The 22,391-nt window shown below is 40.0% G+C and overlaps 3 protein-coding genes across 8 annotated transcripts in view; 1 reads left to right on the top strand and 2 right to left on the bottom strand.

The window, feature by feature from the left end:
* IPO11 (importin 11) overlaps positions 1-4,205 on the bottom strand; it is a 76,525-nt gene extending 72,320 nt beyond the window's left edge. The window contains exons 1-2 of one of the 4 annotated variants that reach the window (XM_084224565.1): positions 4,165-4,205; positions 3,614-3,681 (exon numbers count right to left, since the gene is read on the bottom strand). The gene's annotated coding sequence lies outside the window, so the exon portion shown is untranslated. Of the gene's footprint in view, positions 1-1,670; positions 1,717-3,613; positions 3,682-3,959; positions 4,128-4,164 lie in introns of those variants that run through there. The other 3 variants (XM_084224562.1, XM_084224563.1, XM_084224564.1) reach the window with 3 other exon arrangements.
* A 952-nt stretch (positions 4,206-5,157) lies between these two features.
* Positions 5,158-12,469, top strand: DIMT1 (DIM1 rRNA methyltransferase and ribosome maturation factor). Of its 2 annotated transcripts, XM_084225814.1 has the most exons (12): positions 5,158-5,312; positions 5,445-5,518; positions 5,869-5,955; positions 6,340-6,401; positions 6,513-6,606; positions 6,714-6,763; positions 7,570-7,693; positions 7,805-7,897; positions 8,891-8,955; positions 9,151-9,214; positions 9,708-9,814; positions 10,548-12,469. In XM_084225814.1, the coding sequence occupies exons 1-12, from the start codon at positions 5,258-5,260 to the stop codon at positions 10,588-10,590; spliced, it is 918 nt and encodes a 305-aa protein (XP_084081940.1). In that variant the 5' UTR covers positions 5,158-5,257; the 3' UTR covers positions 10,591-12,469. The 2 variants fall into 2 exon arrangements, with proteins under 2 accessions (XP_084081940.1, XP_084081941.1); XM_084225815.1 differs by lacking the exon at positions 5,869-5,955 and having other exon boundaries at positions 10,548-12,464.
* A 51-nt stretch (positions 12,470-12,520) lies between these two features.
* KIF2A (kinesin family member 2A) overlaps positions 12,521-22,391 on the bottom strand; it is a 58,887-nt gene continuing 49,016 nt past the window's right edge. Inside the window, exons 17-21 of one of the 2 annotated variants that reach the window (XM_084225812.1) lie at positions 21,129-21,242; positions 19,841-19,991; positions 18,180-18,281; positions 16,043-16,178; positions 12,521-14,205 (exon numbers count right to left, since the gene is read on the bottom strand). In XM_084225812.1, the coding sequence (XP_084081938.1) occupies positions 14,120-14,205; positions 16,043-16,178; positions 18,180-18,281; positions 19,841-19,991; positions 21,129-21,242 (589 nt within the window). In that variant the 3' untranslated portion in view covers positions 12,521-14,119. The remainder of the gene's footprint in view (positions 14,206-16,042; positions 16,179-18,179; positions 18,282-19,840; positions 19,992-21,128; positions 21,243-22,391) is intronic. The other variant, XM_084225813.1, reaches the window with a different exon arrangement.

Raw genomic sequence — 22,391 nt, 5'->3', positions numbered from 1 at the left:
CTCAAAATACAGTTTTAATTACTGCCATGTACAGATGCACTTGTGAAAGTTATTCCTGCAGACAGACAAACTCCCAGCTGCACCTTGGGAGTTTAAACCCAGATCTTAGATTGTTGTGATACTCTCACACTGCCCTCTTTTTTTATTTCTCTTTTGACTGATGAACCAGGGCTCTTCAGACCCTAATTTACACAGAGGATATACAGATGCTCTTAGCCCCACAGAACTGCAAAGGCTGCAAATACTGGCTCCAACAGTATGGGATAGAGACAATCCTCTTCTCTTACACATCTGACTTCACCTGGTGCATGGGAAAGGCAAAAGGGACATAGGTTACCCCACAGATCGATTAAATCACAGGGACAAGGACTTTCTCCATAGTTCATGGGACTTCTACAGCTTTACTCAATACTGAGCTATATCTACAAGACTGTCCTAGAGATGAAACTCAGAAGGTGAGTATTAAATAGCTATTGTCTCTTGGGTACTTTCAGAGACATGAGGCACCTATAGAAATGCTGGCAGTCTGCCAACCTTAAAAGCAATGTATTCTAAGAAGGAAGGCAAGGTCTGCATCTGTGTCACAACAGCCAGAATTTCCAGGTTTGATTACTGAGTAAGGGTGTCATTTCCCTTTTTTATTTACTAATGTGAGTCTGTGTCTTCACAATAAACACTGAGCAGTATCAGGAATGTTCACTGCCTTCTCCTGCTTTTCTGTGGTCCACACCCCTTGCTATAACAACCAAATTGCACACAAACATTTTAGAGGAAGGAAAAGAAATCCCTTTCACTAGAAAGTGTTCAATGCGGTCAGCTGCAAACCCAAGCATGACGCTTATTGCCATGCCGGAATTCTGTCTTGCAAAAGGGAAAAGGGGCTATCCACACCCCACATGAAAAAGATGCTCTCCAAGATCCCACTGGATATGACAATACTGAACTTGAAAATCGCATGTTCTCGAGTCTCAGCTAGCAGGAAAAAAACTAAGCACAGTTTCACTAGAATAAAAACAACACATCAAATGCCACCCCTCAGCATAATGGTTTAGTGTCTTCAGAGACCACAAAGACCAATAACAGTTCCTCAACATTATCATCCAGTGTCCTATAACTCATGCCCACTTTCAAACTCCTTCATCTTGTTTAAGTGCCAAAGTCTTATTTCTGTTCTATTCTTTACTCTTTAATTCCCTTTCTAAGGGGGTATTTGCAAACACATTTTGCCTTTCAAGACTATTCCAAGTGTCTTAAATGTTCTAGTTTTATCCTAGCCATGTCAGTAACAGTCAATGCTTCTGATACTAACAAAAAGGTACCTAGGTACTTTTACCTTCACACTAAAAGACATCCTAATTTTAAAAATCACATCAGCTATGAAAAGACATTGGTGACTGCTAAACACCTGAAGGGGTACAAAACAAAGGATTTCATCACTAAACACCTCCCTACTTCACATTTTCCGAAAGAATGCAGTGTAACAATTCACTCATATCCAGACAATTAATTCCGTGTATTTTTGTTCTCTTTTGTTAAGTCAATTAATTCTTTCTAACTGTAAGAAGGTGGAAGAATAGATTCAGTTGAGATTTTAAGAAATCAGAAGAAGACAAAGCCATAAACACATTACACAAAATACAGTGTGCTCTCACTGATAGTAGTGCAAATACCTTCTGGGCTACTTCAAAAGCACAAGTGGCTGGGGAGATGTTGTGATCCTTCTTTACCCAGTGTCTGAGATGGCTTCTAGGACCCCATTTCCAGCTTGGTTCTCACAGTTCTTCCTCTCTTCAGTTCAAGAGGGAGCAAACTGGACAGACACCAGAGCTACAAGGATAGTCTGTGGTCTAAAGCAAATTATCTGTGAGAATGTGATGTTTAATGTTGTTTAAGTCAGTGGAATCTAAACAGACACCTAAAACTAATCCCCTGAAAAGTGCTTACAAAGAGGACTTGCTGCTTCTTATCAGCAGACTATACAACTAACAAACAACTATAAAGCTACACCCTGCAGTTCAGAAGGTTCAAGTAGAAAATTGGGACTGTCATTTGTTTCAAGGAAAACAGGAAAAACAAAGTTTCCATGCTGAAAAGCCACAAGAACTCCTGAAATAAGTAACGCAAATTCCAGCATTCAGACATACAGATATGATACATTAGCAAGGATACTGTCACCTTCAGAAAAAGTTGGCAGTTACACTGATTTCTCTCCAGCCTTCTACAAACTCCTCCATGAATCTCTTTTCTAGCAGTGCAGCATCTGTATCAATCATGCCACATGTTCACAGTCCTTCTGAGGAACACACCCAAAAGAACTAAAACCATCCTGGTCATTGAAGGTCCTACTTAAACTCACTAATAACTACAGCAATCACCAAAACCAACATAATGACTAACATTAAGCATTACTAAAATTTTTCAGAACTTACATATTAGTTTTTCTTTATGTAATTGAACCAAGCTAGCTATAGTTTGCCCAATTTAAGCCACAGTAAAGACGAAAATGTGTGAGCAGCAAAGAGTCAGAGGTGTTTTTTTCCCATATTGCTAGTGACAGAAACACAGGAGTAGAATTTCCAAAATTTCTTCACAAAAATTTAACATTGAAACTAAAACCCAAGTCTGAAAAAAGCATGCAGAAGACACAAAGGATACAAGAAGTAAGAACAGCAAGGACCACAGTAAAAAAGGATAGCAACAAGCAAGGCTGACAACAATGTTAAGGAAAGTCAATCAGATTATATTAAATATTCTGAGAAGAATGAACTTTGATATCAAACAGTAACCACCAAAGTGACCAAAAATTTCCAACTAAAAGAACAGGGAGTAAAGAAATAAGGGAGACAGTTCCAAGAATTAAGTCAAAAATTACTCTGTCACAGGGTTCCTGATGACACAAGAAAAGACAAATGGATACAGAGACGATGTAAGAATATTTTCAACATTTAATAGTAACTTTCTAGGATGACCAATACTACAAGGTCAGTCTCATTCCTTTGACTTCTTCCTAATTTACCTAATTTAATGGATTTTCAAAAAGACCTGACAGACCACTTAAAAACAAACTAGTGCCAAACAGCTGAGATGGAAATGCCTGTTTCAGTCAGTTCTCATGTTCTGCAACAGGTTTAAACCCTTTCATTTTAACTACAGTTAAATCCCACTTTTGATGATACAGTTTCAAAATGTTATATGTAAAGCATGGGTGACAAACACCTTTATCATTTATACACAAGATAATACAATGTCCCTGATGAAAACAGTGCAGTGAAAGAATGAGACAAGAAAAACAGAGAGCAGTGACAAATTTGGTGTTGCCATGAAGTTTGAAGAAAGCAAACCCCATAAGCAACATGCTTTTTGCAAAACCTCAGGTATACCTTATATACTATGAATATAACTTGAATTCAGCAGCATTTTGCTGATAAGCTGTGTGAGCTGATTTAAAAGCCATACCAAATATGTTACAGATCTAAGTTCATGTATGAGACATGGGAAGCAAGGCACACGAAGTGTAAGTGGGAAGCAGCAACACCATGGCATTTAGGGCCTTGTTCTCGTATTTTACACACACCGCTGTCTTCCACGGTAACAAACTGGAGAAATAACTCACCACTGCTGCACTGAGCCTGTCTCTGATTAAGGGAAGACTGCTCTTCAGAAAAACTGCTGCTCTTCAGCCTGCAGGAAGAAAACAACCACCTGGAATAAAGGCAAGTACACGCCCCTTCCCGCAAAAAACAAGTTCTCTCAGGTTAACGCCTCATCTTCCTCCCATGCCTTCCATTAATTCCAACCTGACTAAAAACTGCTTCAAGGAGAAAGCGGAAAACTGCTCCCTGGAATCAGGTAACAGTTATTTACTTCCAGCTCCGAGCAGGCCCTTTGCCGCGGCCAGCATAATAGGTAAGGGAGGCCTAGCAGCCTTAATCCCGGGGGCGGTGCCCCGGAGCCGGTACCGTGGCGGGCACTCCACGCCGGAGCCGCGCCGGCTCGGGCAGCGCAAACGGGGGCACAGCCGGCGAAGGAGCAGCCGCAGCGAGTGCGAAGGAGCAGCGCCGCCCGCAGCGGCACAGCCCCGGGGCTCCGTGCCCCGAGCGCTGCTCCGCTGGAAGCCGCCGGCGCCTTTCCCCTCTCCCCGTCCCCTCCCGGCCTCGCACGAACCGCGACCAGCGAACGCCGCGGCGGCACCACCCCCTCCCCGGCGCGGAGCCCTGACGTCACATCCCCGCGACACCAGAGCGGCGCCCGCGCCGCTCCGCCGGCAAAAGTGGGGCGGGGGCGGGGCTTGGGACGGCGGGGCTTGGGACGGCGGGGGCGGGGCCACCGGAGCGCGCTGCCCGCTGACGTCAGGCGGCGGCTGCGCGCGCGCAGGGCTGTTTGGCGCGCGGGGCGCGCGTTCCCGCCGCGGGACGCGGGAATTGTGCCGCGCTTCGCTGATCCGTTCCCGGGGCGGCTGCGGCGGAGCGGGCCGGAGTGTCACGGCGGATGCGCGTGGTGTGCATGTCAGAATATACCGCTAAAAATATATGTGAGAAAGTAAAGCAAAAAATACAGAAAGGATTAAAAAAACAAGTGTACAGTATTGGCGTGGCAGCGGCTGGGAATGACTGCCCCGGCACTGTGACTCCGGGCCATGAGCGGGCGGGCGCTTCGTGCAGAGCCAGGGCGTTAAAGGGCTGCGTTATCTTACCGGCAGAAATTGATGAGGGCCCTGCAAAATCCTTCCTTCTCTTCCTTCCTTCTCTTCCTTTTTTATTTCCTCTAACCCTTTCTTCCTCTCTCTTCCCCTCTTTCATTCATCTCTCATTTTCTCTTTCCCTTTCCACCCTGCCCCTTTATCCAAAACCCACTGCCGTCTGTTTACCGGCTAGGTCGGGGTACTAAACACACCCATTTTTAGGCCGTGTGTCATTTACTGATAAACCTTGGAAAGCTTCTGTGGACCCGCTGCCTTCCGTCGCCCGTGTTGACCACTCTCACTAAGGTCTCACGGCTGCTCCCATCCCCCGAAGGGTGGGACTGTCCCGCTGTTTCCGGGAGGATCGGGCCGCCGCCGCGGTCCGCCAGCCCGCCAGGGGGCGCTGCCCCGCCCTCCGGCCGCACGCGGGGCCTCTCGCCAGCTGCGGTGCCGCGCGGCACGTGGGGCGTGGGGCCGGGGCGAGCCGAGCGGGGCCGGGGCGACCGGGACGGGCCGAGGTGAGACGAGCCGGACCGGACCGAGCGGGCCTGAAGGGATCCGAGCCGAGCTGCCGCTATGCCCAAGGCGCGGGCCGGGAAGCGGCCGGAGCGCCGGGAGGGCCGCGCCGGCGGTGAGTATGGACCGCAGCGGGCGGGCAGGATCCCGGGTGCCGAGGCCGGGCCGGCGCTCTCACCCGAGCCAGGGCTGGCGGGGTGCCGGCGGATCGCGGCTGCCCGCGGTAACAGACCGGTCTCTTCCCTAGGAATCCTCTTCAACACCGGGGCCGGGCAGCACATCCTGAAGAACCCCCTCGTGGTGAACAGCATCATCGACAAGGTGGGAGCCGCGGCGGGCGGGACGTGCCGGACTGCGCGGCCCTCCGGCCCGGCTGCGGCGGGACCTGCAGCTGCCGACATGCTGCTGTCGGAGTGCCTGGTGGCCTTTGCATTTGCTTTTCTCTTAACGTGGTTCCTCGCTGGTTGTTCACGCGTGGCCAGCAGTGCGGCATAAACCAGCGCCAGGACATTCTTGTTCTCCCCCTTTCCCACTCGTTCCTTTCTAAACGACTCTCTTGAATACCCAGTTCCAGCCTTTTACTGTGTCAAAAGCGCTTACTTTCATTCTAAAGTCAAATGACTGCACGAAATTGGTGCTGTGGAAGCACTCAAAATGCTTTTTGTCCCTAGGCTGCCCTACGCCGCACAGATGTCATTCTGGAAGTGGGCCCAGGAACTGGAAACCTGACAGTAAAGATGCTGGAGAAAGTCAAAAAAGTAAATGCAAATTCTCTCGTATACACCCCCTTCCCAAGCTCTGACAGTCCTGTGGCTTAGACTACGGCAAACAGAAGGGTCTTCATAGGTGTGATGAACATAAGTAGAATTACTCCATTGATACTTTTCTTAACATATGAATAATCCCAATGGGTTTTTAGCTGAGCACATAAATTTTGTGTGGTTCTATCAAACTACATTGCTGTTATCCATTTACGTGGTAAAGCTTGCTTGTATTGGGGGAGGGTGGAAGGTGCATAGCCTAATAAGGATTTTGAAAGGATTCTTTAAACCCACACAGCAACAGATACACGGTTGGGGTTTTTATGATTTAAGTTCTAGTTAGGAGATGCATGGAGTTGCAAATACGTACTTCTCTTTTAGGTTATTGCATGTGAAATTGACCCTAGACTTGTTGGTGAGCTTCAGAAGAGAGTCCAGGGCACGTAAGTATCAATTATAGAAACAGGGAGCCCCTAAAGTAGTGGAGCTACTTTGGTACAAATTTTGGCAACAGTGCTTATCTGAGGATAACCACAATGAATCTCTCCCTCCAGGTGTCTAGCAAACAAACTTGAAATCAAGGTTGGAGATATCTTGAAAACAGATTTACCATTCTTTGATGCGTGTGTGGCTAACTTGCCTTACCAGGTATGGGACAAACAGCATAGCATACAACAACATTAAAAATTTTATTTTTAAATGCTGATTTCCGAGATATAATACTAACATTATTAATTCCTTTTTTTGTTTCTTAGATTTCTTCACCTTTTGTTTTCAAGTTGTTGCTTCATCGACCTTTTTTCAGGTATGTGGAAGAGTAGAGCTCTGTATTAGCTGGGAGGAAGAAAAATTGTTTTAAAAATATTTTCAAATCCAGTATTTTTTTACTTCCTAAGATACCAGTTTGATGGATCAGAGCTGCACTCAAGTTTTTCTTTAATACATAGTCTGACAATGCTTGAAAATTAAGTTTATGTTGATGTATTGAGCATGAGGAGAAAATTTAAACTTGGCAACAGTGAGTCCCCAGCAGATAAAAATAGGAGTTACATCTCCTTAGTATTATAACTAAGTATTATTCTAGGGATAAGCAGGGCATCATAGCATTTCAAAAGCTTCCTGTCTAAGTTAGGCTGGAAAGGGTAGAATCAATGCCAAGTCACTTTCTTGTTGTCTGATCTAAAAATGTAACTGCTCTGTGTGTCAGACATCAGCATGTCAGCAGCTTTTGAGTTTTCTCAGAGGAACATTGGTAATGTTATCAGTCAATTTTTGAAAAGCTTGGACTTGAAGGACTCAGCAGACAGTTACTCTAAATGATTTATTACAATCAGGCAACTCTGAGACTAGACTGCTTCTTTGATCCTGATCCATTTAGCAGTATAAATAATCAAATTATGTAATACCTTTAAGGAGACTTGAATGGCTTCACCAAGTTCTGTGATGGGTTTTGTTTTTTTTTCAACACACTAATTAAGGCAGAGCTGTTTATTATGAACGTTTACTCTTCTAAGTGCTGAGGCAAACTGTGTGGTTTCCAAGTGTGTTAGTTGGCTTCTGACATAAAAATTGAATACTTAGAATCAATTTTCTCATTTCTGTTACTCTTAGGTGTGCAATCCTTATGTTTCAAAGGGAATTTGCACTTCGTTTGGTTGCAAAACCAGGAAGCAAACTGTACTGCAGACTCTCTATTAATACTCAGTTACTGGCTCGAGTGGACCATCTGATGAAGGTATGTCACTCTGCCTTTAGGTAACTCAGCTATCAAACAGAAGAGTGTTTCAAGGGATATGAGGAGTTTGTTGCTTTTTCACACAGCTGCTTGACTGCTCTTACCTAACAGGTTGGAAAGAACAACTTCAAGCCTCCTCCCAAAGTCGAATCCAGTGTTGTCAGAATAGAGCCAAAGAACCCACCACCACCTATCAACTTCCAGGTGAGCAGTGTATGCTCAACATAACATGTTAGTGATAATTTCATATTTCTTCCCACTTACTACTCAGTTCCATGTACTGATTCTAATGCAAACTACCGGCTTTTCATTGGAGTTTCCAAAATGCTTATTTCTCTGTTGATCAGGCTTGTGTTATGACATTAACAGAACATGCCACCATCATGGGGGCAGCTTTGTGTACAGTATCTCTCAGAAGACCAAGGTCAGTTGGAGAATTGCTAGTAATAATGTCCCTTTCATCATGGTTTACATCTCCCAGAGATGTTTCTGGCTGGTAATTTTGCAGGTTTTGATCAAAGGAATATATGAGATTTGTCTTCAGGCAAGTATGTGTAATGTCAGAAGACAAATGTTACAGAAGAGTATTCTTAATTCTTAAAACACTTCAAGACCCTTTCAGCCTTGCCCAAGGTTAGCCATATTTTCTTCAAGTTTCCGCCTTCTCTGCACATAATAGCACCTAGGCATGAAAAAGTAAAATTCAAAGGGTTTTGGGGATGAAGTATTTTCTTCATTTGTATTGCTTTGTCCAAGCTACAGCTGGTTTTGTGTTGTTTAGAAGGACATTTCTGTCACCCTGATTTAAGATTTTCTAAGGCTTCTGATGCTGACATTCTTGTAGAGAACTTTCTCACAAACTTTCTGTAAATAGCACATTGTTTTGCGTTCTTTTATGGAGGAGGAGAACTTTGATGGTTGGTCCAGTGTCATTGGAGGGGTGGCACTGTCACCCTCCAATCCACTGTCACTTTTGGAAAACTATAAATGTTGGAGTCAGAAAATAAACTTCCCCTTTTTTGCTCTTCACCTTGAGAGCAGCAGAGTGCGCCTGTGTTCTTTCGTGTTCCATAGCAACACATTTCCATGAAGGATATTTCTTTGTGTTCAGTATTGTTCTGAAGTTGTCAGTAGTGACTGTTCGTGTTTGTAGTAGCTGTATGTTACTTTCTAAAATTCTGAAATTTTCAATTTCAGGAGTGGGATGGTCTGGTAAGGATAGCCTTTGTTAGGAAAAACAAGACACTCTCTGCAGCATTTAAGTAAGTAATTTCTATCAGAGAACCCATTAATAATTTCTTTTGTGCAAATGCATAGCAGTGTTACATAACAATGGTGGAAGATTTATGCTGATGTCACAAGCTTTTTCTTTTAGAAGAAGACTTGGGAGCTTCTTAGAAAGAACAGTGAACAATAGTTACAGTTCAGATTTCATGCTAAATATGTATTTCTTTCAGATCAAGTGCTGTAGAGCAGTTGCTGGATCATAATTACCGAGTTCATTGTTCCTTACATAATACAGTAAGTTTCTTCTTAATCTTCTCTGTTTCTGTGTACTGTGGCCTACATTCTGACTTGTATAACAGTAAAAACTTAACATTGAAAAGCTAAATGTGTCAAAGATTCTCCAAAAGAGTTTGAAGGTCGCAGGAACTTGCCTCTTTTCTTAGAGAAAAATCTAAAAGGGTCATTAAATCATAGTAAAAAAGCTTAAAATCAAGTATGTTATTACAATATTGTCCATATATATGTATGTCTCAAGGTCTTATACTAATTTAATAAAACATTTCTTGTCTGCTTTTCAATACTGTTGTGATTCATATATAATGAACTGAGAGACACAAATTCAGATTTAACAGAATAATACAGTAGTCCATAATAGAAAAAGTATAACTTACATTTTTTCACTTGAAACAAGAACTTTCCTAAGAACAGGAAATATTTAGATTATTTAAATGAACCTTTTTCTGTGTTTTGAGTAGAAAATCATTTCTATCCCATTTTTCATTGACAGGAAATCCCTGAAAACTTCAAAATTGCAGAAAAAATACAGACAGTCCTAAAAGATACAGGTTACTCTGAAAAACGAGCCCGTTCAATGGATATAGATGATTTCATTCGGTATTATTTTTTTTACTCTTTATGCCTTCCTTTTAAACTTCTTTAAATTCTATCTACATCTGTAGCTGCATAACACAGATTAGTATTGGGTTGCACAGGAATAGTAGGGTTTCTCTCTTAGTACCAGACACTTCTTGCTTCCAGTCCTGAACATAAGCAAACACTTAAGGCATACTTAATATATTTTTTTAAATGCTGTTCATAATATTGAGATCAACTAGCTAAGGATCCCTGTTTCAGGTGTTTGTGTACTAGACCCTTCTGTGTCTCTGTTAAAAATAGCCATACTGTAAATTGGTTATTGAAATTTTTCCAGAGCTTTGCATGGCCTTTCTCTGCCTTGAGGATTAGGCCACAGTCTATAGCATAATTTTAAATATGAGTGATTAACTGCTATATTCCACTCTTACTTTCGGTGGCATCATGAATCCTGTCATAATTCAAGATAAAAGTTTGTAGCTGTTTCTCATTTGGAGAACTAAGACAGGTAATGCTCTCTGAAAAACATAGTGAACCTGATAGGATACAACATAAGTAACTGCACTGAGAATGAAACTGCATCTCTAAAATGGCAAATTTGCTAATAACTTCTAGTTTCAGATTTGTTAAAATTCTTTCTTTGCTGTTGATCAGTGATGGCTGCTTTCATGCTATTTTCTTTGCACATCTTAAAAATGCCTCAAGCTGAAGTTTAAATTGTTAGAATTGTAATACACATATTTCAATCTTTCAGATTACTACATGGCTTCAATTCAGAAGGCATCCATTTTTCATAGATACTCCTAGAAGAATGAAAGATGCTGTATTTTTTCCCAAAGTTCTACCCAAGCCAGAGTGAGTGCAATGGGACAAGCTCTTCATAAAAGCAGTGAACAGAATACAGTGGGTAGGCTTGGACTCAAAATAAAATGTTAGATGTGGTTTTATCGCACACAGTAGGCAAGAAGCTGCTGCTCAGTCTTTTAAAAGCAGCAAAGTCTTCCCGAGCTGAAGCGAGGTGCTGGACTGCCTCATGACTGTTTTTCTATATATATCCAAAACATGGATTGATGATAATTGAAATCTGTGTTCTCCAATGATGGACTTCACCTCAGTGTATTCATTACAATACTCAACAGTACAACCCATAATGGGTCTGGACAACAAAAAGAAAGTTTTAGTAGTTCCTTTTTTGGTATCAATCATTTATGTGTTTGCTTTAAAGTGTATTTAAACACTTCCTTTTGATTTGAGATGGCCTGTCTCTCTCATCCTTCTGGTAACTACCAGCACTCCAAGCTTGTTAGTAATCTGCTCCTCTTAGAGAATCCCAGTGAGTGTTTCTCAGAAAACAAAAGAATTTACCTTGTGGGCTTGATATCATTTACATTATTACCTTTACCCTCTCCTCCACTGTAGCAGCTGGGAAAAAAACTACCAATGGGCCAGGGCTCATAAGCATAGACAGAAGGGTTAGGTTTTTTGTTAACTAAATTCAAGTAACTATTTTTTAAGGTAACTCCTTCACTGTTAATGCAGGGAAAAGTTTTAGCACAGATCATAGCTTTCAGTGAGATTTAGAGCAATGCATGCAAATTAGCAAAACCTCCTCTAAGAAAAACTTTATTTATACACATCATTGAATCATTAAGGTTGGAAAAGATGTCCTGAGTCCAGCTAGCAGCCCCATTGACATCCCATCAGTTTTTTAAAACTAATTGATTCCGAAGCATGTATAGAAACAGGCATCCTGAAGTATTGACTTCACAAACTGAATTGCACATTTATTTCACAATTTAATAATTCAGTAATTCTGGTGCTGCTTCACTTCATGCAGTGAAGTGAACCAAATTATGAATTAGGTAGATAGCCACAAAGAATATGGTTGGACTGATACAGAAGGAACAAGCGCAGAAGATATGTGTCACACTTCCTTAAACCTTTTGTTTTACTGGAGAGGAATAGCGTATTAGCTTGTTTGAATCCTGTTCAAGTAATTTCAGTCTGTTACAGCAATGGGCTGCAGAAATTCAATTGCCACAACCAGCCCTATCGATTTTTCTTTTTTCTGCTTCAGTATCAGGTAGATCTGACTTACAGCAGGCTCTGGCACAAAGACTGGCAGTAGACACAGTTTCAGCTAGCATGTGCTACTTGACAGGACCCATGTTATTTACAGGGCTTTGTAAAAAAGTGCTAAAAGCAGACTGTCCTTTCTGTCCTTTTGGGACTCACAGTAAGCCATAGCCTGGTTGTGGTGCTAGGCTTGCATGGACACACAGTATGGAAGCCACTGTTACTCCTGTGGGATAACTCAGTCTTCAGAAGCTTTTTAGAAAGTAAGAATTGTCTTGAGCAGTTTCAGAGAAAACCTCTGATAATACATGATAACCTGTACTATCACCTGCTAACAGTAGCTATTGCCTTCTATTCCATTATTTTATTTCTTTAAGCTGTGATGGCTGATGATCTTAAAAAAATGTTCAGAAAGAGGTGTGATGTTTTAAGATATGCTGCATAACTAAAGTCAGGACAATAGTCTGGGGAACTTCCTTCATATAAAGAACTTGTATAGAAGAGTTGGCTTTATTTTGAAATCAGAGGCCTTTTCAAAAATGTAACTGATGTACTTACAAATTGAAACCCTTCCCAAAGCATAACAGAAATTCTCAGATGTAATTCATTTAATAGCTTAATTTATTAAACACATTATGTAAAATCTACATTGTTTCAGTTTTCATGTTTACACACAAGAGGGTTTTTTATTTTTAACCATGATGCGACAAGAGCTTCCCATAGCCTACCTTTCTATGGGAGATACAAACATTAAACACTACAAGAAGTTCTGGCTCATTTAACTCTCTTTTCATTGCCTTCCCTTTATTCTCCCCTCCCAGGCCTGGCACAAACAAACAGGCTTGTATTCCAAAAGTAGTTTTTAAACATTTCCAAGGGACAATCTGCTGATCGAATATTCCTGGAAAGAGGGAGAACTTCTAGAGAGATCTACAGTTCTTACATGAAAGGTCAATCTTTTTTGCATACTGACTTGCAAAAATAACTTGAGTGCCACCACCTAAAAAGTGCTGATACACATGGCGCCATTTGTGAGAATTCAGGTATTTGTGGGATTTCTATTAGCGCTAGGTAGAGGTATTGTGCAAAATCGTCAAGTGATGCAATTTCACCCCACTTTTTAGCTGCTGGCACTGTACAAAGGGAAAAATAGGTATTAGCTACTTCTTAAAGCAACAGAACTACTCAAGCTACCTGCAAACTACGGTTAATGTACATGTAACTTTGTCATGCATCAAAATCCAAGTTTTTAAAACAGTATGTGAAAGGCCAGTATGGACATATTTATCCCCAAAGTTTGATAGTTAACTTATCCATACATAGCATTATCACACCATACCACATATCATATTATCTGCATTATCCTAAGATACAACTCTCCTCAGTACTTAAAACATTACCCTTTAATATACATCAACTAATTTATATTTTTGTGGGTTTTTGTTGATTTGTTGGTTTTTTTGGTTTTTTTTAATTGTTACAGATAGAATGTTGAAATTATATAACCATTCTTAATGGTATTCAAATAAATCAAGATTCCAGATTTTCACACAAAAAATGGAATGTCCAGCTGTTTGTCTACTCTTAACAGCCTGCAGTTCCTCTTAAAATGATATGGCACATCCTGTGAAATGAAACTATCCACCAAAAAATAAGTCTTCTTGAAACACACACACTAAAGTAATTTATATTGACAAATAAGGAATGTATTTTTTAAGGCTGTGCTTCAGAAAGAGGATATTTAGGGTTAAGTAGCCTTCATCAAGGCACAGAATGGGAAGAGTTAAGCACAGCTGTTTGTGGAAGAGAAGGTACGTAAAACCACTAGTGAGGTGTGCATGCACGCCACAATTTTAAACTGCACAGCTGGTCTTTGTCATAAAATTGAACATGGTCAGAAGGAAGTGCTGTGACTTTTTAATGGCCACAGTTTTACTTTATTAAAAATATGGCAAGTATTTCCAAACATTTCACTATTTGAATAAAATGAAATATTGAAAACAAAGTGCTTCACAGATCTGAACCCTGCAGGTTGTGCTGTCTGGTCTAGAAGCATTTTGTAGACATCAGGAGCATTTCACATAAAACTGAAAATGTCATTCAGGTGAAGAAGAAACAGGAGATTTCCACAAACATTGCTAACATTTTTACACTTTCAAGTAGTTGAGTTCTCTCGGTCACTAGGTTTTGTAACAAATGTGTGCTACAGCAGTACAGGTTCATGAATTCATTTAGCAGCAGAGGGCCTTTTCAAAGGGCACGTGGTCTTTTCGGGTTGATCTGTTTACTGGCCTGTTCCTCTTCTTGTAGAGCTGCCCGGAAAGATTTCACTTTGTCTTTAAGGAAAAAAACAGAAGGATGAAAACTGATATGCCTTTGCTCAACAGAGCTTAAAACTAAGCCCTGATCCTCCACATCCCAGCTGTAACAAACAACAAAGAACATTCCTCCCCAAAAGTAGCTGACACTAGAACCTACAAGGGGACTGAGCTAAGCTTGCATTCAAAACCATACCAACAAGTTGCATAGCAACTTAAGTGTCTTCTTGCATACTACCCCTGTCTCTCGACAGGATAGGTTTGTAAACTGCACCATTTTATTCCCAGGAAGGGAACTGTTCATACTTCCACTTTCCTTCTATCTTAAGAGAGTCCAGGGAGATATACACTACCTATATCCTATTGCTTTCTAGCACCTTCCAAACCACTTTTAGGAACATATAAAATCATATTTAGAGTACCGTATGCCATTTCTAATACCATCTGAAACTCAGAATAGTAAATTCTTGTCCCCTCTGTTTTCTTATAAATGTGAAAAACATTTGTGAATAAGTTTTGGAACCTACTCACTGTAAATAGTTAAATGCATTGTTCACTGGTTTCATTGTAATTCAGTAAAAGTGGAAGAAACCAAAGGAAGGAAGTGTAGCATCCTCATTTTTCTATTCCTATCCCTTCCATTCCCCAGTAATATGCCCAAGAATGGAAAGAAGGAAACCAAAATGATGGCAAAAATATGTCAGTTGCACAGTGACAGAAGTAAAGCCTTAACAATTCAGTGACCATTACATGCCATGAGAACAACATAGACGATACCAAGACAGCATTTTTGACTTTATACTTTACTTTTTGACTTTATAGTTTACTCCTGTAAAACTACAGTTAATATTAAGCTGGCTGTAAAGATGTGAGATCTCTTAGCATTTTACCTCCAGCAGGCTTTTCAAAATCCTATCTGCTAAGTTTTTGAAAAACAGGTAGTCATCTAAACTGCATTTTTTCACTGCTGGTATCTCAAATTGTCATCTTCTGAAGAGAAAGCCATCATCCATAAAAAACAAAAGGAAACTCCAACTCTAACACTAGCAAAAGTGTAACTAGCTTGCTCAGGAGGCAAGCAGGCCACATCTGATCTACTTGTTGTATTCCAAGCAGATACTCAGACTGAGCAAAAAGTGAGATTTTTAGCTTGCCGTTTTTTAACATAGATCAAGAAAACTGTTCCATCACCCCCCCCAAACCACCCTTAAGCTTTTGCCAGTATAGCAGTATGTGTCCTGGAGTCTGAACAGTTAACAAAAAATGAAAATTAATCTCTGGGATATAACCAACTGTCAAACTGATTTTAGAAGACAAGTGGGAGAGTTCATTTTGGGCACTAAGAATTAGCTGCAGTTTGTTTTTCAACAAAGATAGGCTGACAAAATTCAAACAAAGGCTGTTGAAAAAAAAACCAACAACTGAAATACTCAGAGCTTGATGGTGCTTTTAAGCACAGTCTTAAAAATGACAACAGGCTCCCTGCTATACTACACAACAGCAGGTACTGGGAGTTCCTAATACTTTTTCCTCATTGCATGGCCTTCTATTCTTTTTCATACAGTTGGTTTGGATTTTCTTACCTTTCTTCAGTGTTTTGGAAAAAAAGAAAAGTTGCAAGACTCAGTTTGTACTTCCTGGAGGTAAAGCATAGACTCCTTTACATTAGGATGAACTGATCATAGATCTGAACTTGTTCTTAGACCGCAGAATAAATGCTCCTTCCACTGAAGGCCAGCTTAAGCAGGGAAAAAAGACCCTAGAATATAACCACTTTTTTTTTGTCCTTGTTTTTACTGCAAGTCTCCCTGGCATATGCTAATAATGTACAGAGATATTATTTAAAGCAACTTACCTCTAAGTTCAGTCAGAATATCAATTTTTTGCTCTAGAATTGCTTCAAGTTGGGTAGCGTAAGAATCCACATCATAGTCTACTTCTTCTGTCATCTCAAGAAGCATTTTTTCAACTTCCAACCATCTAATGGATTCCTAGATAAAAGTTTTAAAATACAACATAATACATCAGCAACATGTCAAGACAAAGAGTCAAGACTTTTTCGCACCATGAGAAGACATTGTACTGCCTAGTCACCTCAATAAAACAGACTTCAATCCAAAAAGGAAACCTTATTCCTAAGGCAGTAAAACTGCATTTCTTCTACATTATTTTTTAATTTTAGTGGTCACATTATCCCAGGCAAACCCCAGCTACCCAGTTCTCTTCAAATCCAGAACATTAGATGATGGTAAAGCTGGGAAATTTAGGGAACAGAACTTTGTCATGTTTGTCTCCCCTTAGACAAGAGTCAAACGTTGAAGTCAGGCTCTAAGTTTGGGCTGCTTACCACTCATATAGTCACAGAGTCATTATTACATTTAAGGAGCCAAGATAATTCTGCCCTGTTTTGAGAGAAGCTGTATAAAAGGATACCTATTTTAAACTTAGTGTTATATTATCTAAATCCACATACAGGACTACATTAAAGGTTGGTTAACGAAGTTCATCTTTGCATTACAAAAAATAAGAGGGGAAAAAAAAGCTTGCGGCAAAGAAGAATGCAGCCAGGAGTTTAAATGTTACAGAACCGTGCAAAATTGTGATCAGAAGAACTGAGCCCCTTGGAAATGCTTCAGTTTAAAAAAAAGAAAGCAGCTGACAGTTCTAGGCATACTAGAAAGCTTGGTTTGACATATTAAGGTGAAGTCCTTCTCTCTGTGCTCCGTAGCCCAAGCAAAATGGAAGATGCAGTCCAATCCCCTTGTCTGTTTTTGGCTTTCAGGAGAGATGGAGCTTACACTGGGGTAAGATTTATCTCACCTAACATAACCTTGTACATTGAAGACAAAGACTTCTGAACACGAAGAGCACTGTAAGTTGCATTGGTGTATTTTACCCATTTTTGTTAGGAAAGGATGTTGTGTATCAGCTGCTTTCAGGAGAACGCTGACAGAAGATGACTAGTACAGCTGTTGGATTTTGTATCAGTACAGCCCACCTACACACAGAGCATAAACTAACAAGTCATGCAGTGAACAAAGGGACCTTAGGCTTGGACACATTTCTTCCCACGGACTGCCAGAAGGAGCAATGATCTGCAGCAGAAGGCCAGATGGATGCACAGAGGCAATTACATCTTTGCAGCTTGTCTCTCCAGAAGCCGCATTAGGACATAGCCTCAGCATATGGCGCATGACTTTCACACTTCCGTGTGTTTTACTTCAGGGCTAATGTTCGATAATAACTAGACCTCTACATCTGCTGTAAGATGTTTTATTTAGCATCTTGCGTTATTGTGAATACACACCAATGTTCCGCTAAGCTAGATACCTAAGCTCAGGAGATAATGTGTACTCCCCACAGGTTTGATGGTCTGCTGTTCTCTAGGAACAGATGTGCCAAACAGACAGCTTGCCTAAAGGCTTTAAGGTTATGAACAGAAGCAATCCACATTTCCTTCTGAAAACAAGTAACTCATACTTGTAAAAGGTTCCATAGCACTGACCAGCACTACATGGGAAGTATTGCTTCCAAAGGCCCTGACTAACAGCTAGTGAAATCTTTATGTACTTGTAACGTAGAAACAAATAGGCAGTTTGAAATACTTGTCTCTCTTCTGGATCTCAGAGGGAGATGTCACATAAGAATACTCAGATTCAGAAACAATACTTGGAGGGAGATGACCAAACAGACATGGCACAGACAGAGACGTAACTATTATCTACCAGCCCAGCAAAAGAAAATTTTACTAAATTTATGGAATGACACAGAAATATACTGCTCTTTAATCATGGGGACAAAGACTGGGTGTTATGGAATCTGTTCCTGTTCATTTGATACAATCAGCTTAACATAATAAATCAGTTTAGGAATCTTTGACAAACAGAATGACTACAGATCAGATGCTCCTCCATCTTCAAGAGTATGCACTTTCATTGGGAAAACCTGGATTCCTAAATTACGATAAAACAAAGTGGAGGTCCATCTTTTACCTGGAAGACAGTCCTGTGGTCTTCTACTACTTGCTCTTCCATTTCTACCATTTGTGACACAGCTTCATGGAAACTAAACAACTGTGGAGAAACTTCTTCTTCCTAAAAACAGTAGTTAACCTTGTTAGCCTGGAAAGAACTGTGGCTACAGAAAAATGTTGAATGTGACCCATTTCATCACAAAACATGGAAAAAATATGCAGAAGGCAAAACTTGTCAAAAATAGAATACTTCTAAGAAGTATTAAGAAAATCTCCGGGAATGAACAGAAGGAGCAATAAATTAAAAATATTTACAGAGTTAAATTTAATTAATATTCACAAAAAATTTCCAATCTATAATACTAGCAAAAACCAGAAACCAGAATATTCCACATAAAAATAACAAGTTAAAATAATGGGAATAGGAAGTCTCACGGGAGGAATTATAATTTCTAATAGATTTTAATGCCCACAGAAAACTTTGGGTTTCTATCAGGGCTTTTTGTTGTGCATGCTGCAACAGACAGGAAAAAACTTTCAAAAAAAAAAGAGAACAGCAATTACATTCAACACATTCTAGGAAATCAAAATTAAATTAAACCTTTGAGAAAATAAGTTAAATAAATGTGAAGGGAGAAATCTAAAATGTACCTAGTGACTAATACATTATAAGAATGCATACATGGATTTACAAACAGAAGCCTTCTAAAGCAGGATTCTTTAGAAATGAATAGTCAGCAATAGACGAGGAAAGTATGGTAGGCTGTAAGTAATGTTTAGCATGATAGTGCAGTTCCTTTGAAATAGTTTTTAAAACATTAAGGCTTAAATTCATTCAACATGAGCAATGAACAAGTGATATAATAGGATATCTGGTTGGAAGGAACATGCAATAGGAAGCTCTAGGAATCACTACCGTGAAAGAGAGTGTTCCTATGAAAGAGAGTCCTGGAAAAAAAGTAATTTACTAAAGTGAGATATACCACAGATATCACAAAGAGATGACTGACAAAACTGAAAGTCTTGTGAAGAATGTTAGGATTGTAAGGATTTTTTGTTTCTATTTTTCCTGGGCATTTTAACAAATAGAGTTTTAATCCTTTTTGAAATTTAAGGACCAGGACTAAAGCTGATAATCAGCAATGAGGGAGAATGCCCTTTAGAAGACATCTCAGCTCCCTACTACTCCAGCCCAGAGAGACATACTGGGAACATCATGTGGCAGTCTTCCCAAACAGTGTACTAGGGTTTCACCCTAGGAAAACCAGGATACTAGGAGGAGGAATGATGGGTAGCCAGATTTCCATACGCAGAGAAAGGCAAACTCAATTGAAATGAGGTTTGCATGCACAGAAAATAATGCTCAAAACCAGAAAGGGTTAAATAAAACAGATGAGTTTTAGGATACTTCCAACTGCCTAAAATAATGTGATGTGATCATCACCACAGCCTGCCTAGACATTAAAAGCCCTAGGCAGCAAGGAAGAAAAAGAAAACATTCAAGAAACATTTTTGGGTTTGGTTTTTCTTTTGTATGGAAATGAGCATAATACCATAAACAGAAAAGGTGAAGAGGTATGCTGTATGTATTCAAGATCTTACTAACAGAATATTGATCTGGATTTGTTCTGCCCACTGTATGTCATCATCTCTTTCCATATAATTTTGTAAACCACTCACATTTTGTTCACAAAGCAGTTTGAGGTCATCTCTCTGAGGAGAGCTTCCCACACCCCACTGTGTCTCCAAGTCATCCATCTGATTGGGAGTATGGTGTATAATGGAACGGATATCTCCTGCAGCACTGGGATCAACCGTCAGCTCCTTCACCCTATGGGCAGAAAATGTTACATTTGAAAATTAGCAACCTCCTGTGAAGAAGAGTCACAACCAAAAATAAAGCTCTACAGGTTTATGCACAATAAATTCATTTAATAAGGAAGATGATGATGTCAGCTTCACAAATTTAATGTACTTTCAGTGACAAAAAGTTGTTAGTCCAGTTCCTAAAAGGCATGGACCCTTGCATTTTTACTACTTGCATGAGGATTAAAGTAAATCTAGCATGAAGTATTTTCTTATTGAAATCTTACTACTTGTTAACAGTTAGGAGGGCAAAATTTCAAACCCCTCAACATTAACCCCTCTTTGACAATGGGTGATATTTCTAAGAAAAGGACATTTAGCACCCTACACCTGACAATCTTTCTTTTTCTGAGTATACAGTTGCGCTTTAAAAAAAGTTAGTCAATCAGCTCTGAACTAGCTGTTATAAGCAAATGAACCAAGAAATTCTGAAGAAAATAATAACTTGCAAGCAAACATTTCAGAGAATAAATAGATCCTTTCATTAATTTCAAAGGTGCAAATATTTTAATAAAATGGTAGGCTCTCACAGCATGTAAGTAGCTTAAATCACTCACCATGATTCTGTCAAAAAAAAAGCCTATTTAAAAGCAGATTTATGAAAGATGCATGGAAGTCTCAGAGCAAGTTTTAGAACATATTGTCAACTTCTTTGATGGGAAAAATGTTCTTTCAGCTTGCAATAATTTAATATTTTTCATTTATCTTCAGAGTGCTAAAAAGCTTTAATAACATACGTGCATGTATATATATATTTATATATGTAAGAAAATTTTCCCTTTCAGAGATATTCAAATTACCCTAAACACAGAATTGTTAGATGTGGTCCATTAAATGTACAAAGGTGACATCACCATTTTTATTTTTTTAAATGTATGAAGGAAACTAGCAAGCCTGGATACAGAATGTGGATGTTTAAGGAGGGTAAACAAAATACTGGGAAGATGATTGCATATCATGCAGAACCATCACCTGCCAAACCAAAATTAAAACAAAGTATGTGTGACTCAAGGCAAGGGGACTAATGAAAGGTTGATCTGTAAAATTACATAGCCAAAAAGAAAACTTAAAAATAAAGTTCCATGTATAGAATGAAGTAGACCTGGTGTTTGAAGGAGAAAAGTCGTCATACTCATAGGAAGGAGAGAGATCAGAGCGACTGCCACTACCCTGTGAGAAGGGAATGTCCGAAGGACTAATTCCAAATTCCTTTACTCTGCAGCAGCAAAATACAGTGGCAAATTAAAAGAAAATGTTCTCATAAACAGTTAAAATGACAACTCTTTGTTTAGCATACTTCTTTAATTGTTTAGCTACAAAATCATTTTTATAACACAAGTGTTTCAGCATATTTAAACTCTGCAAACAGTTCAGATCACTAGCAAAACTGAACAAAACCAGTGCTGTTAATTTGCAGGGGACTATAACAGCAGTGTTTTGAGACACGTAATTCCAGATTTCATTTTGTATAGTTAATATATTTGGTCTACATCCACTAAACAACTCCTTTTAAAATATCAAATCACTACAGACACAAAAGTGTAAATTCTATTTCACCTCCTGTTGTCACTGCCCACACATTAGTGTCCAGTACCTAAAACTAACTACTATGAAAATTATGTATTTTTAGGGAAAAGAAGCAACATTACAGCAACATGAAGCAACATTACAGTGACGGGGTATATACTCCATAATAACATACAATTTTAACAATAAGAGGAGGAAACAGTTTCAGTACAACTATTTAGTACACTAGAAAGAGGTGCTTATTTTGTTTTGTAGCGACTCTTTACAGAGTCACTTCAGTAACCTAAGTTGTATAAGGGGTAGAAGTTCCAACAAGTTTTGAATGTGCAAGGTAAGCAGAGGAGTAGATGCCCCATTCTCTTCAGGAAGGAAATGAGACAGACTGGTCCAAGCCAGGCAGGTTTACTACTAGCTCCATTAACCCAGACACAAGGACATTTGGAAACTGAGAGAAGCAGGCAGTAAGCCTTCCTAGCAGGCCTTTGTGCCTTGACAAGCAGAAGCAGTTGTGGTTCTGCCTGACCTCTCACTGTGGCAAACAGACCTGCAGACTCTTCTGGTAAAAGCCAGCCACCAGAGGCTGTCTGCCACCTTTGCCCTTTGCAGCAAAGCATGGGGCGTCTCTGAGTCACAGGTCTGGCTGCAGGGACACACAGGACCTGACAGCACCATCTCCACAGACTTTAAACAAAGGAGAACTGCAGCACATGAGGGCTCCTTTCACACCCACTGGAGAGAATTGAACACTTTCTTGCAGCAGTACAGGTCTCAAGTGATGCATCTGTGTCTGGAGGTGCTAATTTGTCTACAGTGATCATACAGCCTGTTGGATTTTCTG

This window comes from Fringilla coelebs, assembly GCF_963513975.1.
Source record: "Fringilla coelebs genome assembly, chromosome: Z".
Classification (NCBI taxonomy): domain Eukaryota; kingdom Metazoa; phylum Chordata; class Aves; order Passeriformes; family Fringillidae; genus Fringilla; species Fringilla coelebs.
Note: the sequence above shows the minus strand (reverse complement) of the source record. Positions and strands in the feature narration are given on the sequence as shown.

Bases quoted from the DNA above. Each gene is read 5' to 3' on its own strand.
- DIMT1 (XM_084225814.1), top strand. From the start codon at position 5,258: ATGCCCAAGGCGCGGGCCGGGAAGCGGCCGGAGCGCCGGGAGGGCCGC. The intron at 6,764-7,569 runs GTATGTGGAAGA...TGTTACTCTTAG, and splicing joins CTTCATCGACCTTTTTTCAG to GTGTGCAATCCTTATGTTTC. The intron at 7,898-8,890 runs GTGAGCAGTGTA...TTTCAATTTCAG, and splicing joins CACCACCTATCAACTTCCAG to GAGTGGGATGGTCTGGTAAG.